This window comes from Quercus suber, unplaced genomic scaffold (genome assembly GCF_002906115.3).
Source record: "Quercus suber isolate HL8 unplaced genomic scaffold, Cork oak 2.0 scaffold_410, whole genome shotgun sequence".
Taxonomy (NCBI): domain Eukaryota; kingdom Viridiplantae; phylum Streptophyta; class Magnoliopsida; order Fagales; family Fagaceae; genus Quercus; species Quercus suber.
The window spans coordinates 338,463-357,763 of NW_027069861.1; the positions used below are offsets into that span (position 1 = coordinate 338,463).

The 19,301-nt window shown below is 39.0% G+C and overlaps 1 protein-coding gene across 1 annotated transcript; it reads left to right on the forward strand.

Moving 5' to 3' along the window:
• Positions 1-8,959: 8,959 nt before the first annotated feature.
• Positions 8,960-17,623, forward strand: LOC111999769 (ABC transporter G family member 7-like). Its single transcript, XM_065761396.1, has 12 exons — positions 8,960-9,431; positions 9,649-9,839; positions 9,954-10,104; positions 10,926-11,058; positions 11,821-12,022; positions 12,751-13,027; positions 13,238-13,369; positions 14,377-14,597; positions 15,659-15,871; positions 16,018-16,102; positions 16,848-17,145; positions 17,217-17,623. Exons 1-12 carry the CDS (start codon positions 9,156-9,158, stop codon positions 17,225-17,227), a joined length of 2,190 nt encoding a protein of 729 aa, XP_065617468.1. The 5' UTR covers positions 8,960-9,155; the 3' UTR covers positions 17,228-17,623.
• Positions 17,624-19,301: the final 1,678 nt, after the last annotated feature.

Consider the following 19,301-nt stretch of genomic DNA (forward strand, 5'->3'; position numbering starts at 1 on the left):
TATTTGAATAGTATTTATATTTGTAGAGAAGTTAGAGGAAAATGTTCATCCCCTAATTTATAAACTATACAATAAAATGCCATTGGTTTGAAATTATTTAACAAAATGTCTCTATTTTTTAAACTGGATTTTAACAAAATAAAGTTCTAAGTAAAACTCGGTATCCTCAAAATCGAGTTCTATATATATTTTTAAATGGAACTTGATATTAGTAATGTCAAGTTCCACTTAAATTTTCAAAAAAATTTAAGTGACAAAATATATATAGAACTTGACATTGCTAATATTGAGTTCCACTTGTAACTCGATTTTGTTAAAATCAATTTTCAAAAACAAAAGTATTTTATCAAATAGTTTTAAAATATGAATATTTTGGTACATAGTTTGTAAATTAAGGACAAATGCTCATTTTACCAGAGAAGTTTTAATATAAACACAAGAAATATCTTTACTATTTCTCAAAAATTAAAAAAAGAAAAGAATAAAAAATTAGAATAAAAAAAAAGTATCTTTATTGTAGCAAAAATTAAAAAAATAAAATAAACACAAGAAGTTGTCACAAAATTTTCATATTTATTTAGTGTTAGTTTATCTTAGGGTAAAATAAAATTAAATACTACAATAATACCAAAAAGGGATTTGATTGAGAGAATGAACGAGATAAAGCGAGAGGGGACGGAATTGGGTATTTAACTATTTATCCCTCATTTCCTTGTGTGAAAGGGTCGTTTTATAGTTATACTTTGCAAAAACTCCAAGTTCAACTAACCTTTTATACTTCTTAACTTCCTTTTCTAATTTTTTATTTATTTTGAAGAGGTTCTTTTGTTGATAGTATGAGATACCAATAAAAAGTATATATCATTGCTTAATAGATTTGTAGTTCAATTCATACTTTTAATATTTTTAAGTAAAAAATTTAAGGTTCAAATTCTCTTTCTGCAATTTTCAAACTATCAAAAAAAATAAAAAATGTCATTACCACTTAACATTTTTATTTTTAACTACGTATGATTTATAAGACGCTTATCAATGTATAATATATGGACACTTATAACACCTCTATCTTCTTTTACTTTTTTTCTTGGACAAATACTGATAATAAGAAAAAGACTATACTCTCATATTTTAATTTGGCCACTCAAAGCTAAATTTCTGACTTAATGTGATGGTGGTGGCTATGGTACCACCAAACAAAGAAAAAAATATACCAAAGTAAAAAATGCTCAAACAATTTAATCAAACCAACATGAGTTTTAACATATTACAGTTATATTGTTTTGGCCATAGTTCAATTGGTTGACATCTTATCGTATTTCTAACAAAGACATCTAGAATTTAAATATTTCATCTCCAACTATCAATGTATTAATAAAGTTATCTCGTGTTGAAATTACATAACAAATATTATGCAAAGCATAGTGGCAACTTATGTGATAGCCACATGGGTGACACGTGTCGTTTATTTATGTGTCCATGTGCCTTTTATTTATCGTTATTATTCAGTCAAAGTTAATTATAAGTCTTGTAGGGACTCAATTTGGATTGGACCCAGAGTATGAATGGGTTTTCAGCCCAACAAGCCCAAACAATAAATTTTTAGAGAGTGGATCGAAGGTTTAGGCACTGGCCGGCGTTCCATGAGCATGAACTCTCTTCTTTTATTAGAAAATACTTAGAACTATTTACAACTGGGGGATGCTCCTCGGCCATGCCCTTTTTCTTTTTTTCTCCTTTTTTTCCTCCCTTTTACTTTAACCGCTCCTCTTTATATAGTCTTCATTGTCCTATCTCATTCTTCCATCTGTTGATCATCCATTCGCCTTTCTTCTGACCGTCCGTCATTTCAGAGGCCTTATCAACACTCAAGTGGTTCACACTGATCAACGTCGCCCTGCTAAGGGGTTGCATTCCCATTAATGTGGCCAGAGGGGTTAGGTGAATGCATTAAGTGTGGAGGTGACAGCTTGCTCTGGGCTTGTCCCTTCCCAAAATTATCCTTAGTATGCCGAGGACGAAGAGGTCCTCGGCGTGGATCCAGAAAAGAGTCTCTCCCTAATTTAGCCTTGGATGGTCATCCTTCCTCGGCGCGGGCCTTGGGCCTACTACACGATGGGCTGAGACTATCAGGCCCATGGACCCCACAATAGCCCCTCAAAACCCTGCTTCACGTTCCCCCGGACGGGAAGGAGGGTTTTGATATCTACGGGCCCTCTAGACGAACCGCCCCACTCCGGTTCGCGCTAATGTTGGCGACCTTTCGACTGCCGATGTACGTTTTGGCGTTTCAAGACTCAGTGTGTGCTCACATTAAATTTTGGCGGCACCACGTTTCCCACTTTCAACGGTGTGATGGTAATTGTTCGGTGGGGATCTCCTGCTTTTAAGGGTAGGCGGTTACATTTGGAGAGCCTAAGGGGGAGTATAAGTACTTGTTTGAACCGCATGGTTTCCTCATTTTCGCGCTTACGACCATTGATGCGTATAGTTTGAATCTGATTCAACTTGCACACTGCCTGAAGAGGATCGTCATATTTCTGTAAGTCTTCTTCTTCCGGTGACCCCAAATTTTCCTTGATTCTACTCCTTCTTTTCTTCTTCTGGAACCTTTAGTCGTTCTTCGGGGATGGGTAAGTTTAAGAAGTTGGTTGAGTCCAACGAGATGATGAACAAATTCATTGTTGACTATGGGATACCCAACAATGTGAGTTTAAGGTACTGTGAAGAAGGGGAGTGATACATTAAGAGGAGAGAGGGTGAAGTCGTGATCCCGATAGTTGCTTTCGTAGAGGGAGGGATGAGAATCCCTATGAGGCCAGTGACTCTCGGTTACCTTAGGCATTTCCGTCTGGCTCCTACCCAGTGCGCTGTGAATGTATTTAGGATATTAGGGTGTGTAGATACCTTGAATGAGAAAATGGGGCTGAGACTGACTCACCACGATGTGAACTGGTGCTACAACCTTCATCACCTGAGGGGTAAGACGTACTATATGAAGACGAGGGACGATAGGGTCCGACTCATCCAGTGTCTTCCTGATTCTAATAAGGGGTTGACTCAAGATTTCCTCATAGTGTCGGGGGAGTGGCACAACGGTTTTCACTGCCCAACAGTTGAGGGGGAGCCAGGTAGGGTATCCGAAGTAGGAGACGATCTAGGTTTCAGTATTTTTNGGACCATGCAATACCTTGGTTCTGTCTAGTACCCAGGTATAATGGTGTGAATAGTTTTACCATAGGCTTGGGTCCGAGGACCATGCAATACCTTGGTTCTGTCTACCACTTCTATTTTTCTGTAAGTATCTAGTTTCCCCATAGGTTTGAGTCCGAGGACCATGCAATACCTTGGTTCTGTCTAGTACCCAGGTATAATGGTGTGAATAGTTTTACCATAGGCTTGGGTCCGAGGACCATGCAATACCTTGGTTCTGTCTACCACTTCTATTTTTCTGTAAGTATCTAGTTTCCCCATAGGTTTGAGTCCGAGGACCATGCAATACCTTGGTTCTGTCTAGTACCCAGGTATAATGGTGTGAATAGTTTTACCATAGGCTTGGGTCCGAGGACCATGCAATACCTTGGTTCTGTCTACCACTTCTATTTTTCTGTAAGTATCTAGTTTCCCCATAGGTTTGAGTCCGAGGACCATGCAATACCTTGGTTCTGTCTAGTACCCAGGTATAATGGTGTGAATAGTTTTACCATAGGCTTGGGTCCGAGGACCATGCAATACCTTGGTTCTGTCTACCACTTCTATTTTTCTGTAAGTATCTAGTTTCCCCATAGGTTTGAGTCCGAGGACCATGCAATACCTTGGTTCTGTCTAGTACCCAGGTATAATGGTGTGAATAGTTTTACCATAGGCTTGGGTCCGAGGACCATGCAATACCTTGGTTCTGTCTACCACTTCTATTTTTCTGTAAGTATCTAGTTTCCCCATAGGTTTGAGTCCGAGGACCATGCAATACCTTGGTTCTGTCTAGTACCCAGGTATAATGGTGTGAATAGTTTTACCATAGGCTTGGGTCCGAGGACCATGCAATACCTTGGTTCTGTCTACCACTTCTATTTTTCTGTAAGTATCTAGTTTCCCCATAGGTTTGAGTCCGAGGACCATGCAATACCTTGGTTCTGTCTAGTACCCAGGTATAATGGTGTGAATAGTTTTACCATAGGCTTGGGTCCGAGGACCATGCAATACCTTGGTTCTGTCTACCACTTCTATTTTTCTGTAAGTATCTAGTTTCCCCATAGGTTTGAGTCCGAGGACCATGCAATACCTTGGTTCTGTCTAGTACCCAGGTATAATGGTGTGAATAGTTTTACCATAGGCTTGGGTCCGAGGACCATGCAATACCTTGGTTCTGTCTACCACTTCTATTTTTCTGTAAGTATCTAGTTTCCCCATAGGTTTGAGTCCGAGGACCATGCAATACCTTGGTTCTGTCTAGTACCCAGGTATAATGGTGTGAATAGTTTTACCATAGGCTTGGGTCCGAGGACCATGCAATACCTTGGTTCTGTCTACCACTTCTATTTTTCTGTAAGTATCTAGTTTCCCCATAGGTTTGAGTCCGAGGACCATGCAATACCTTGGTTCTGTCTAGTACCCAGGTATAATGGTGTGAATAGTTTTACCATAGGCTTGGGTCCGAGGACCATGCAATACCTTGGTTCTGTCTACCACTTCTATTTTTCTGTAAGTATCTAGTTTCCCCATAGGTTTGAGTCCGAGGACCATGCAATACCTTGGTTCTGTCTAGTACCCAGGTATAATGGTGTGAATAGTTTTACCATAGGCTTGGGTCCGAGGACCATGCAATACCTTGGTTCTGTCTACCACTTCTATTTTTCTGTAAGTATCTAGTTTCCCCATAGGTTTGAGTCCGAGGACCATGCAATACCTTGGTTCTGTCTAGTACCCAGGTATAATGGTGTGAATAGTTTTACCATAGGCTTGGGTCCGAGGACCATGCAATACCTTGGTTCTGTCTACCACTTCTATTTTTCTGTAAGTATCTAGTTTCCCCATAGGTTTGAGTCCGAGGACCATGCAATACCTTGGTTCTGTCTAGTACCCAGGTATAATGGTGTGAATAGTTTTACCATAGGCTTGGGTCCGAGGACCATGCAATACCTTGGTTCTGTCTACCACTTCTATTTTTCTGTAAGTATCTAGTTTCCCCATAGGTTTGAGTCCGAGGACCATGCAATACCTTGGTTCTGTCTAGTACCCAGGTATAATGGTGTGAATAGTTTTACCATAGGCTTGGGTCCGAGGACCATGCAATACCTTGGTTCTGTCTACCACTTCTATTTTTCTGTAAGTATCTAGTTTCCCCATAGGTTTGAGTCCGAGGACCATGCAATACCTTGGTTCTGTCTAGTACCCAGGTATAATGGTGTGAATAGTTTTACCATAGGCTTGGGTCCGAGGACCATGCAATACCTTGGTTCTGTCTACCACTTCTATTTTTCTGTAAGTATCTAGTTTCCCCATAGGTTTGAGTCCGAGGACCATGCAATACCTTGGTTCTGTCTAGTACCCAGGTATAATGGTGTGAATAGTTTTACCATAGGCTTGGGTCCGAGGACCATGCAATACCTTGGTTCTGTCTACCACTTCTATTTTTCTGTAAGTATCTAGTTTCCCCATAGGTTTGAGTCCGAGGACCATGCAATACCTTGGTTCTGTCTAGTACCCAGGTATAATGGTGTGAATAGTTTTACCATAGGCTTGGGTCCGAGGACCATGCAATACCTTGGTTCTGTCTACCACTTCTATTTTTCTGTAAGTATCTAGTTTCCCCATAGGTTTGAGTCCGAGGACCATGCAATACCTTGGTTCTGTCTAGTACCCAGGTATAATGGTGTGAATAGTTTTACCATAGGCTTGGGTCCGAGGACCATGCAATACCTTGGTTCTGTCTACCACTTCTATTTTTCTGTAAGTATCTAGTTTCCCCATAGGTTTGAGTCCGAGGACCATGCAATACCTTGGTTCTGTCTAGTACCCAGGTATAATGGTGTGAATAGTTTTACCATAGGCTTGGGTCCGAGGACCATGCAATACCTTGGTTCTGTCTACCACTTCTATTTTTCTGTAAGTATCTAGTTTCCCCATAGGTTTGAGTCCGAGGACCATGCAATACCTTGGTTCTGTCTAGTACCCAGGTATAATGGTGTGAATAGTTTTACCATAGGCTTGGGTCCGAGGACCATGCAATACCTTGGTTCTGTCTACCACTTCTATTTTTCTGTAAGTATCTAGTTTCCCCATAGGTTTGAGTCCGAGGACCATGCAATACCTTGGTTCTGTCTAGTACCTAGGTATAATGGTGTGAATAGTTTTACCATAGGCTTGGGTCCGAGGACCATGCAATGCCTTGATTCTGTCTATCACTTCTATTTTTCTGTAAGTATCTAGTTTCCCCATAGGTTTGAGTCCGAGGACCATGCAATACCTTGGTTCTGTCTAGTACCCAGGTATAATGGTGTGAATAGTTTTACCATAGGCTTGGGTTCGAGGACCATGCAATGCCTTGGTTCTGTCTATCACTTCTATTTTTCTGTAAGTAGGGGTTTGTCCTCGGACCGGTTTACTGAAGACGATTCCTCCTTGGGTCGGATTATGATCTTTACACTTGGCGTTGATCTCGCCTCCAGCTCGAGCCCCCATCTTTTTCATTTATGAAGCGTCCTTTGGCCGTTCGTGTTCCACGCTTGACACTTCGGTGCGCGAGACGCGCCTTCATTAATGTCCTCGTGAATTAACACGAGTCCAACGGTCTACAGCCCCCTTGGAATTTAGTAGCTTCATTATTAGCCCTGCTGATAACTCCCTTTTCGAATTCTGCGTGAATTAATTCTCACCAACCCTCATCCTCTATATAAGGCATTCCGGGGGGATGGTTTCTCCATACTCCATGAATCTCTCAACACAAACAGAAATAACACACCCTTTCAGTTCCCCAAGCCCCTTTAATAACCCCGCCGAAATTGTGACCAGAGCCGGCAGATATGGGGAGGCTTTAGGCGGGTGCGAGGACATCCGTGCCAAGAGCCGTTGTGGCCGCAGCCCCCACTGGGTTTCCGGTGCGGCAGAATCTAGGCGTAACCCCGATGGTGCCATACAAGGTGGCCTTGAGGGATGTCGTTGAAGTACCTAATGTCTCTCCTCGGAGCGCACCCCCGACGAAGGAGACGTGCGAATTCACATCATGGGCGGTGCTCGAGTGTTGCCGTCTCCAGCGGCCAACGCTCGTGAGGATTGGAGAGAATCAAGGGAACATCACGGGGGAGGGCGTCCCGGAGCCCCTGCATCTGCTCCTCGCTTTGTTCAAGCTCCGCCGCCCCGAGAAAGGAGTTATTGGTGGCCTTGAAACAAACTAGCCCTCCCCCTTCCCTGTTTTTATTGTCAAGTTCTCCCATTCTCTTGATGCCAATAAAAGCATGGGTTGACACTTCCCTCTAGCTAGTTTTAGGGTGGGTCCACCTGGGCCTCTGATTGTAGAACTAGCTGGTAGGAATAGTTGTAAAGCAAGCCTGCCTGAGCCTCTGATTGTAATCTGTAACTTTTCTTTTTATGAAATAATATCAAGATTTCTCTTTTCGCTATCATATCTTCTATTTTCTTGCAAAATTTTTTTTTTACTTCGCCAACCTACTGTAAAACGACCACTTAGAACAACCGCCTGGTGCGCCGGCGGCCAGTGCATTAATCCTTCCCACAGATGGCGCCAATTGTAGGGACTCAATTTGGATTGGACCCAGAGTATGAATGGGTTTTCAGCCCAACAAGCCCAAACAATAAATTTTTAGAGAGTGGATCGAAGGTTTAGGCACTGGCCGGCGTTCCATGAGCATGAACTCTCTTCTTTTATTAGAAAATACTTAGAACTATTTACAACTGGGGGATGCTCCTCGGCCCAAGGCCGAGGAGCCCTTTTTCTTTTTTTCTTCTTTTTTTCCTCCCTTTTACTTTAATCGCTCCTCTTTATATAGTCTTCATTGTCCTATCTCGTTCTTCCATCTGTTGATCATCCATTCGCCTTTCTTCTGACTGTCCGTCATATCAGAGGCCTTATCAACACTCAAGTGGTTCACACTGATCAACGTCGCCTTGCTAAGGGGTTGCATCCCCATTAATGTGGCCAGAGGGGTTAGGTGAATGCATTAAGTGTGGAGGTGACAGCTTGCTCTGGGCTTGTCCCTTCCCAAAATTATCCTTAGTATGCCGAGGATGAAGAGGTCCTTGACGTGGATCTAGAAAAGAGTCTCTCCCTAATTTAGCCTTGGATGGTCATCCTTCCTCGGCGCGGGCCTTGGGCCTACTACACGATGGGCTGAGGCTATCAGGCCCACGGGCCCCACAAGTCTTATTAGTAGTTGCTCCAGCCTAATAAATCTAATCATAAGGTGACGTGAAGTCAATTTAGGGAGTTTTCATCTGTATTAGAAGTTGTCAAACATTTAGTTGTAAGCATTTATTTCACATGCAATATATTCAACTGTACATATCAATGAGAAATCATAAGAAGTGAGAGACTTTTATTCAAAAAATTATTCTGCAAGTCCTTTCGTTTAGAAGTTGAATGATTCATTCCAACAATCAAATGTGTGACTTGGTCTTGTTGAATGACATTTATGATTAGTAGCATTGAGTTGCATTCGCCACCTCTAATTGAGTGACAACCCAAAATTATTCATCTTATCATTTGGTTGAATCTTTGATTTTAAGAGCTAAAATTTTTTTTTTTAAAAAAATTTAAAATCATTATAAAGCAATTGTATGTTTTTCCATCCTAGGCCCATGACAAGAATAGAGAAGACACGCACGGCCCAAGAGTGTCAAGTCCACTAGTAAGAAAAAAACAGGTCTTTTTCTCGATAGCCCATCTTATCCTCAAACAGGGACACGCGTCACTCATGTGCGGCTAAATCCGTTATCCACATTTCAGTCCCGTTGGGCGTTCAAAACTTTCGAGACTCAACCCTCTCCGACCAGTAAAACTGAAACCAAATTCTTTATCAAAACGACGCCGCCTAAACAATTATACTCTAAAAAAATAAAATTTTATAATAACACTGTGAGTGAGTGAGTGAAGCAACAAAAGCTGAGACTGAGGGAGAGAGCTCAAAACCTCGGAGACGAAAATGGTGGTTCTTGGCGGGAAGAAGGTGGGCCAGGTGGTGGCCGGAATTGGCGGTAACGGTTTGGGCCAGATTCTTGCCGCCGTGGCCACAGCTCTCCTCTTCCGCCTCTTCTCCGGTCCAGGCCCAGCTCTCCCGTCGGAGGCCGATCAAGAAGACCGCGACGACTTCGCCGGAGACTCCGAATCCGGCGATTCCACCGTCGACGGTAAATTCCTTCCGGTCACAATCCGCTGGCGCAACATCACTTGCTCTCTCTCCGATAAATCCTCCAAATCAGTCAGTTCCTTCTTTTCTTTGAATTCAAAATTTAATTTTTTGTGAAAATCTATTACAGCTTTCAAAATCTTAGACCAAAACTCGTTAATTATCATCGCGAATTTGAATTTGCTGTTGTTGTTGTTGATAGCAAATTTGTTGTTGTTGTTGTTGTTGCACTTGAGTGAACCAAATGAATATGTGATGGAAATTGTAAACTAAACTCGCGATTCTTTAGGTGCGGTTTCTGCTTAAAAACGTGAGTGGAGAGGCGAAACCGGGGAGATTGTTAGCGATAATGGGGCCATCAGGGTCAGGAAAGACTACATTGCTCAACGTTCTTGCAGGTCAGATGATGGCGTCGCCACGTGTGCATTTGTCAGGCCTTTTGGAGGTCAATGGGAAGCCTAGCTCTAACAAAGCTTATAAGTAAATGCCAAAAATTTTGGGACAAATTTGGTGTTTTTAATATGATTAATGCTTTTGTTGTTGTTGTTTAGAGAGGTTTATTGGTAATTGGTTTTTCCATTTTTTTTGTTATAGGTTTGCTTTTGTGAGACAAGAGGATCTCTTTTTCTCGCAGCTAACTGTGCGGGAAACGCTGTCTCTTGCAGCCGAGCTTCAGCTTCCGGAGATACCTTCCGTGGAAGAGAGGGATGAATATGTTAACACTCTCTTATTCAAACTAGGATTGGTAAGATTTTATGGACTTAACTAGTGAATTAGCTATGGATTTTGTGTCTGGAACTCAAAATTTAAAATTCTACTAGGAAGCAGGATTGAGTGATGGATATTGTTTCCAGCTTCTTTTGGGCAGCCAGTGAGCTTTAACTCAAATGTTACCTCCTCTCCTTGTAAGGGAAAGTTGGAGGGTGAAGTTGTGGGTTGTAAGGGAAAGTTGGAGGGTGAAGTTGTGGGTTTAGGACTCACCAGACGTGTGTAATTTTGATAATTGAATAAGAAATAGCAGCCTTTTGGATTACAAAGTCATGCTAAAAGGAGTTAAGTGCATTTTTCAAAGTAGTTTCTGCTTTCACTTCAAGTTGGAAATGAATGAATTAGTTCCAATTGAACACTCTCTTATTCAAACTAGGCTTGGTAAGATTGTGTGCACTTGACTAATGAATTTTTTTATATATTTTGTATTAGGAATTCAATTCTACTTGAATCTTTGCATTAGAGAAGCAGGATTCAGGTGCTGATATTGTTTTCAGCTGCTTTTGAGTAGCCAATGAGCTCTGGCTCTAATGCTACGCCCTCCCCCTGTAAGAGTAAGGTGGAGGGTGAAGTTGTGGGTTCAAGACTCCCTAGAATCTAATTGAATAAGAAATAGCTGTGTTGTGGATTAGAAATCATGATTTAAGGGGTTCAGTGCATTTTTTTGAAATAGTTTCTGCTTTACCTTCGTGTTGGAAATGAAAGAATTTGTTTCGATTGAACATTAATTTGAAATTTGTAAGCTTATGTTAATTTTTTATTGCCTTTCTATGACTGATTTGTTCTGTTTCTTTAAAGGTCAGTTGTGCTGATACCCGTATTGGTGATGCAAAGGTCCGTGGAATCAGTGGGGGTGAAAAGAAACGCTTATCTCTGGCTTGTGAACTCATTGCAAGCCCATCGGTCATATTTGCTGATGAACCGACAACTGGTAAGCATACCAATTTAAATTTTGCTTGTGCAATATACCTTAATGGCTCTCCTCTTTTTCTTTTTTTTTTTGGTGTACTTACAAAGATGTCTACACATATTATCAAGTGACACTTGATTGACATAATAGTTTTAAAATGCTTTACAACAGATCAAACACGATTACACCTATATGCGTGGTCAATAATTTTCAGAAAACTTTTCATCTCCAATAAACCCACCTCTAGAAGAATAGTAAACATGCTGCACATGAATAATATAATGCAAATTAGAGAAAACTAAAATCTAAGTTCACTCATGATACTAAACTACGGGCCAGTTTGGCAGGGATGTAACTTTATATAATTTGAAAATCTACAACTGCTTTTAGAAGCTACCCAGCCTACCCTCAGATTGCTTCTCAAAAGCCACAAAAAAAGCCAAATCGCTTAAAGCTAAAGTATTGTTTGATAACCAAACAGGCTACATGGTAGCTTCTGCTTAAAAGCTGAAGCACCAATGAAGAACCCACTAAAAGCTTATATAGGATAGGTATAAAATCTTCGAATTCATAGCCTATGACATGATCTCTTGTATGTATAAGCAAATGCTATTAGAAGACACATTGTTAGGGAGGTTCCAAATTGTAATCACAATGTTCAGGCAGCTTCATTATTGTATCTTTCATAGACAAAAAAGCTATCCTATTAGTTCTTGTAAAACTAGTAAAGCAAAAAAAAAAAAAAAAAATTCTTGTTCACAAAATTTACTGTCGTCCTTTCAGGACTTGATGCCTTCCAGGCAGAGAAAGTAATGGAAACTCTTCGACAGCTTGCACAGGATGGACATTCTGTTATCTGCTCCATACACCAACCTCGGGGGTCTGTGTACAGCAAATTTGACGACATTGTGTTGCTAACAGAGGGTGCACTTGTTTATGCTGGTCCTGCTCACGAAGAACCACTGGCATACTTCTCTAAATTTGGGTTGTTAGCTGAACCTTGCTTAAATCTATTGTATTAATGTTATCTTTACCTGCTTCCTATTTGGGGGTGGGGGTGGGGTGGTGATTTTCAACAAAATGTGGTGGCTTATACTCTGTGCAAAGTTCAGTAGTTGTTGTTTTTAGTCCTCTCCTGTTTCATGTGGCCCAAATAATATTTATATCCTTAATTGAGATTCACCAAGTAATTCCATCTACATGTGAAGATTAATCCATGGTTTCTCAATGGTTGCATTAGGATTATTGTGCCAAGAAATAATCTGTCACAATTATGACATGACCCATAACAAAAACTATATACTGTAAACTATTTCCTAACCCATAAATTTGCTTGTTCAATTTCATGGACCTTTCACTAGGATGAATTGTATAAACTATCCATTAAATGCATAATTTCATAAACAATGCCCAGTTTTGGACAAAATACTACCATGTGTTATGTTTCATGTGTGTGTTTCAAACATCACATCTTTTCTATTCGTTTTGTCGGTACTCTCCTTTTAAAGGAAAAATTGGTCAATGAATGCTACTTTCAAATTTATCGTGTTTGGGGCTAGTCAACTGTACATGACTGATGACTAAGCTTTTGTTGTCCAATTAAGTACTGTTAAATGATTCAAATGCCATTTGGTTAATGTAAAGTTAGTGGGGCTGTAATATCATGGCTACTTACTTCTGAAAGTATTGACTAATTGAAGGTTGATTCAACAGGTACCATTGCCCAGATCATGTTAATCCAGCTGAATTTCTTGCTGATCTCATATCCATTGACTACAGTTCTTCGGAAAGTGTCTCTTCTTCTCAGAAACGGATAGATGGTCTTGTTGACTCTTTCTCGCTACAATCATCAACAATTCTTTACGCTACCCCAATTACCAGAAGGGAGGTCTCCAGAAGTGGCATGAAGATAAGCAAGAAAACTATAACCAAGAAGAAGGGAGGTTGGTGGAGGCAATTCTGGTTGCTCCTTAAACGAGCATGGATGCAGGTTAGTCTTTCACTTTTATTGTTAATCAATGTTTCATGACACAAAGTTGTTTCTATCCTCAATTACTATGAAGGGTTTTGGCACTGGAGCAGCAGTTAGTGAGATGCATATGTGTAGTACAGTTGGTTATATATAATCAACTGTATTGTCATCTCAATGAAACTTCAACTCCTTGTTCTTTTTGGTTGACACCTTTCCATGACTGACTAGGCTTCTCGAGATGGGCCAACAAATAAAGTTCGGGCAAGAATGTCGGTTGCATCAGCTATAATATTTGGGTCAGTTTTCTGGAGAATGGGAAGATCTCAGACATCGATACAAGACAGAATGGGACTGCTTCAGGTTTGAAATGTTTCTGGATCCCTTTGAAACCCCTGCCCTTTTTTCACTGCCACCTTATATTGTGTGATGCTTTTCAAACATTTCTATGTAACAGTTTACTACAGTGCTCCTAGTTGCTCCATATTCCACTCAGTTGGATTATTCCCTATTTCTGGTCTGCTTATTTGACATTCTAAAACGGCATTTCCTAATTCAGTTGTCTCTAAATTTTGTTATTAAATCTTATGATAATGTGCTCCACTTCTTTCAAAGAGCTTACTTGTACATTCTCACAACACGAGTCTAATACAAAAAACCTTGTTGTTTCTCTTCCAATTTTCCAAATGGCATCACTTAATTTAGTCATTTGTTTCTGGATATATCACAAAACATGTCTAACAAACAAAACCTGATTGTTTCCCTTCCAGATGGCATTGCTTAAATCACTCAGATTTCTGCTTACTAGGTCACATTTTGCAAATTGGACTTAAATCTAGTGATTGTGTGAATGTGTTTGTTGGGGATGGGGGGTGGTGGAGACTTCTTCTAAAATCCATTGTATGAAAGCACATGGTGAACAAATGAAGAAATGATTTGAATTTCACTAGTTGAATCAGTTTTGGTGGAGAGTGGATACTTTGTCCAAATTAAAGTATGAATAGCCCTACTGGCATGGCTCACCGGCCAAATAATGCAGAACACACAGTGGTTGACAGATATAAATTTCAGATAGTAAATATATAAGGTGGTTTTTTTCAATAGAATAAGCAAATTCATCAAATTAGATGATAATTACTTTCCTGTTGTATTTTGGAATTACCTAGCAGTCGTCTATTTAGTTTTATACCTTTTCATGTCCACTCAAACCTTCCTCATTGTTCTGCAGCTACATCCCTTATTGAAAATTTGATTGTATGATCTTATCAGACTTAAAAATTCAAACCTTTCCTGTAGGTCTATATCTCTATTTATTCTTAAAATGAAAATACTTTTTGGTTAATTGAAATTTCCTTTTTATCCTCTCTTAGGTTGCTGTGATAAATACTGCAATGGCTGCTCTTACAAAGACTGTGGGTGTGTTTCCCAAGGAACGTGCAATTGTAGACAGAGAGCATGCAAAGGGGTCTTATAAGTTAGGACCCTATCTGCTTTCCAAATTGCTAGCTGAAATTCCTATTGGAGCTGCATTTCCATTAATGTTTGGTGCTGTGTTGTACCCCATGGCTCGACTTCATCCGACTTTGTCCAGGTGATTATTATAAAGCTTTTTGGTTTTCTGACTTAAGACGTTAAGATGCAGTTCCACAATCGGCACATTTTCTAAATAAATAATGTGGGTGAACATGTAGTTTGGTCTTATAAGTCTGCCTTTTTTTATTTTCTGACACAATATGCAGCTTGGCAATTCCTCCTTTATTTTTAGGAAATGGGTGAACATGGATTTGAAGAATTAACTTATGAAATGTTTGTGTAACTATCAGAAGTGGAGACAGACACACATATCCTGCTTTTATGGAGACTATAACTACTCCCAACAAAGGGCATTGGTTACACTGGAAGAATATGATGAAAATAGTATAAAAAATAAAAAAGAGTTCCTTCAAAATTATTACTCCGTATTATTGTATAAATTGTAGATTGTTTTGTCTGAATAAGCTATATGGCTCTTCTTTGCAAAATCCTTAAACAACTGTTTGGTGAAAAAAAAGTTGAAAACCTATTGAAAGGCTAAAATGTTGTTCTACCTTTTTCTTTATTTCCTCTTTTTTGGAATTGGGTGGGGGGGGGGGGGGGGGGGGGGGGGGGCGGCGCAGGGACCAGTTATAGGTTTCTGCAGGTAAGTTGAAGTGGGACTTTCTTCATGTTACATTGACACTACAGATAAATAGGATGGTAATGTATATGTTGCTAAATAAATAGATGGGTCCATCAACTTTCAAATCCCCCAAAGATGGATTTGCTGAGTAATCTGGCCATCAGATCAAGTTGTCAAATGCATCCATGAAACCACCAAAAATTTGTGGAAACTTATTAGAGTTGTAGTTTGTAAAGCCTTGGATTATTGCATTACAGTGTTTGCTAAATTGCTGCAAGCATGTGCTTTTATATCTTGGTGGGTTGACCAAGTGCTGTATATCTTATTAAGAGTTCTCTCTTTATAGATCATTCTATGGTTCACAAGGTCCTTAATTTTCTCATGACTTTGATTGTTGTGAACAATCTGATGACAGATGTTTTATAATTTGAATGATGGGGGAATAGTTTCATCACAAGTTATAAATTTACTGACTTGGAAATCTGATATTCTAGATTTGGGAGGTTCTGTGGTATCTTGACTGTTGAATCTTTTGCTGCGTCTGCAATGGGTCTTACAGTTGGGGCTATGGTTCCAACCACTGAAGCAGCAATGGCAGTTGGGCCCTCTCTTATGACAGTATTCCTTGTATTTGGAGGCTATTATGTCAATGCTGACAATACACCAATCATCTTCCGTTGGATTCCTCGTGTTTCTCTAATAAGATGGTAAATATGTCATTATTTGCAAATGAGGATAAAAGAAAACTGTTAGCAAAGCTTCTTAGATTTTGAATTAGATAATCAGGGTCATTTATTATTATTGTCATAATTTTTCTAATTTATGAATCCTATTTTCATTGGCACATTTTCAGGGCGTTTCAGGGGCTTTGCATTAATGAATTTAAGGGTCTTCAATTTGATCATCAGAATTCTTTTGATATTCAAAACGGAGAACAGGTAAGAGGAGGGCAAGCATTCTTCTATTTTGAGTTGTAAATGAAATGGAACTTAAGTAAACAGAATGTTCATCTAAAGATGCATGCCATATATGAAAAAATAGTTGTGCTATTTGCACACCTGGTATGCAGTGGACTTTTCCTAGTACCGACTATAGCACAAATAGGAGAAGACCAGATCAATTGACATAAATTATGTCACCTAGGAATAGGTACAGGTGCTAAGGATGGTTTAGATTAAGATCTTGGAGCCGTGTCTTTGGACATGGGACATGACTGTTGAAGTACTAGGTTTAAATTTGTAGTTTTTTTGTGATTTAAATTATTCTGAAATACGAGACAATAATCTTCTTTAATTGAAATATTTTTAAAACTATCACTATATGAACACCAAAACACATCTTTTATGGAAATTCTTTGGTCCCTTTTCAGAGATTTGCAGAAAATACAGGTATAACTGATCCAGTTAAATCTGCACCGGCTTGTCTTCACCATGCTCTTTATTGTGTTGAATCTTTTTGAGTCCCCTTCTTTTTTTAATAATCTTTTTGTTACATCACCTCTATGCCTATTCCTTTTTTGGAAACGAAATAGTCAAATTCCACTTTGATTTGGGGACCCAAAGTCCATTACATTTAATAAATGGCTGACAATGATATCTGTTGATGCACTTGGGTGTTTTCTTGATAAATTATTCTTACATTGGTAATATTCATGAGAATCCTTTTTTTTTTGGCATTTTGTAGGCACTTGAGCGGCTCTCCTTTGGAGGAAGTCGCATTAGGGAGACGGTGATAGCTCAGAGTAGGATACTGTTGTTTTGGTATTCCACAACTTACCTTCTCCTTAAGAAAAACAAGCCCAAATACCAGCAGCTTGAATTACCCCCTCCTGACCAAATCCAACCAGAGCAACCACTTGAGACTTTTACTACTTACCAAGTTGAAAAATACAGCCAACTTGAGTCACTTCCCATCAACCAGGTCGAATCAAACCATCTCGAATCACCGCCAATTGACCAAGTCCGACCATTTATCCTAGAAGGTTTGTGAATTCTTGGATATTACTAATGTTGTTATCAGATGTGCCACTATTCATTGATCTATCTCATACAGGTGCTAATTAAGGAAAAAAAGATGTCTTTGCATAAAGGGAGGGTCTCGTGCATAATGTGCTTCTGTAGTACTTTTGACTTGTCGTAATTATTGTATATGGACTCATTAGCGTAGGAATCTTCTTGGGGAACTAGACTTGCAAATTACAAAGGATCTTAATGTCATAAAAAGTGGTCATCCTGAACCTTCTCGGAGAGAGAAATTTGAATGCTCATTGCCGGTCATTGTAGCTGAGATCTCGCTTGGTTTCTTCCTAGTTTTCTAGACTTCTTTGCTTAGCGCAATGGGCGAAATTCCCACCTTTTTATTATGTATTCATAGTGAGCAAGTGGCATGTAATTCCAATATTTGAATACCAAATTCTTACCGGTGCAATTTCTGTTAATTAGATATGCTTTATTATACCACTGATTATGTATGTGTTAAAATTAAGTTTAAATCATTATACATGATTAAATTTACCATTTTCTATCCACTTAAATTTTTGAATAATTGATAATTTATCATATATCACCAATCTAATTAGGGTCTGTTTAGATACCGCTTATTCTTGAAAACTGAAAACTGAAAATACTATAGAAAAAATAATTTTTAAATATGTGAATAGTGCCGTGAGACTCAATTTTAAAGAAAAATTTGTTGAATTAGACAACTTGTGAACAGTGCATGGGACACATTGTATTGGACACAAACACACTAAAACTGAATTTTAGCGTTTGAGATAAGTTGAAAATTTTAGTTTATTCTTGCTACTATTTATAGATTTTATTGCATTTTTTGATACTATTTATATGTTTTACTGTACTATTTAGGTAACTTTTATTTTTTATTTACAATACTTTTAACAAAAAGTTTTCAGTTTCAACTAAATAAGCTGTTTCTAAACAGACACTAATTTTGACTATCTTCACTTTTATCTCTTATTTAAGACGTTCAAAGTTTTAGAACAATTGATAATATATCCTGGTACCAAAGTGGATGGTTTTGAGTTGAACTCCAAACAATGCATTAACATTTATCTATTATTTAAAAAATTAAAAATCCTATTCCTATATGTTGATTTTAAGCTTTAAAAACACGTAATTTATCAACTAGCTGAAGTTTGAGAAGCTTCATCTTTAATAGCAGTGTTTTTTTTTGAGAAGTTAATAGCAGTGTTTGACTCAGTTGATTTAAGTGAGGTGAGAAATACGTGCCTAGATGTGATAGTGTCATCTCTAGATGGGTTTGCGAAGATTCATTCTAAATCGATTTATTAAAACTGACTTTTCAGATAATCAATCACATGTTAAAAAAGAGTTGAGCCTAGATCATATATTGTTCATTGTATCTTCCAGTAAAAAACAAAAATATGAGCCGCCGTTAATTTAATTTTTTGCAAGCTCTTTTGTTTTGTGTCGGAAGGGAAACTTCTTCGTGCAAGAGAGAGAATGCCAAATGCAACCTTCTCATAGGACCAAGTGTTCACGTCTCTAGAAATCATCCCAAAAGAAACCACACGCCAAAACATGCCCCTTCTTTTTCATGTTTGACGCGGTGTGTCTTTGTCACGTTCACGAGTCACAATCACAAAGACAATTTCTTGGCTATTAAGTAGTTGCAAGTTGCAACTACAAGCCTAACATTATAAATACAATCCATAACCCAAACTACCTTGCTCACAAGTCACGACTCACAACAACGTAGTCATTAGACATACAATCAGAAACAGATTTTCACGTCCAAGCAAATGGAATCAACTTCTCTACGTTCCCTTGTACTCTCACCATCTCCCTATGTTGGCAACTCACTTATATTGCACAAGAAGATGGGGTTCATCAACTTCAAGTCCAGCCAATTGATCAATAGGCCTGATCCCAAAGCCAATATCGTTCATGCATCAAATAAAAGAGATGCATACGGTCGTGATTATGATGGCAAGGTGGTCGATGAAAACATGATCATTCTCAGAATGAGAATTCATGAGATGAAGATGGAGGAGACTCATCAGGAGCCACCCTCTCATTGGATGGAATGGGAGAAACAATATTTTGCTAATTATTATTCGGATGTTTGTGAAGCAATAGGGTTTTTGCAGTCCCAACT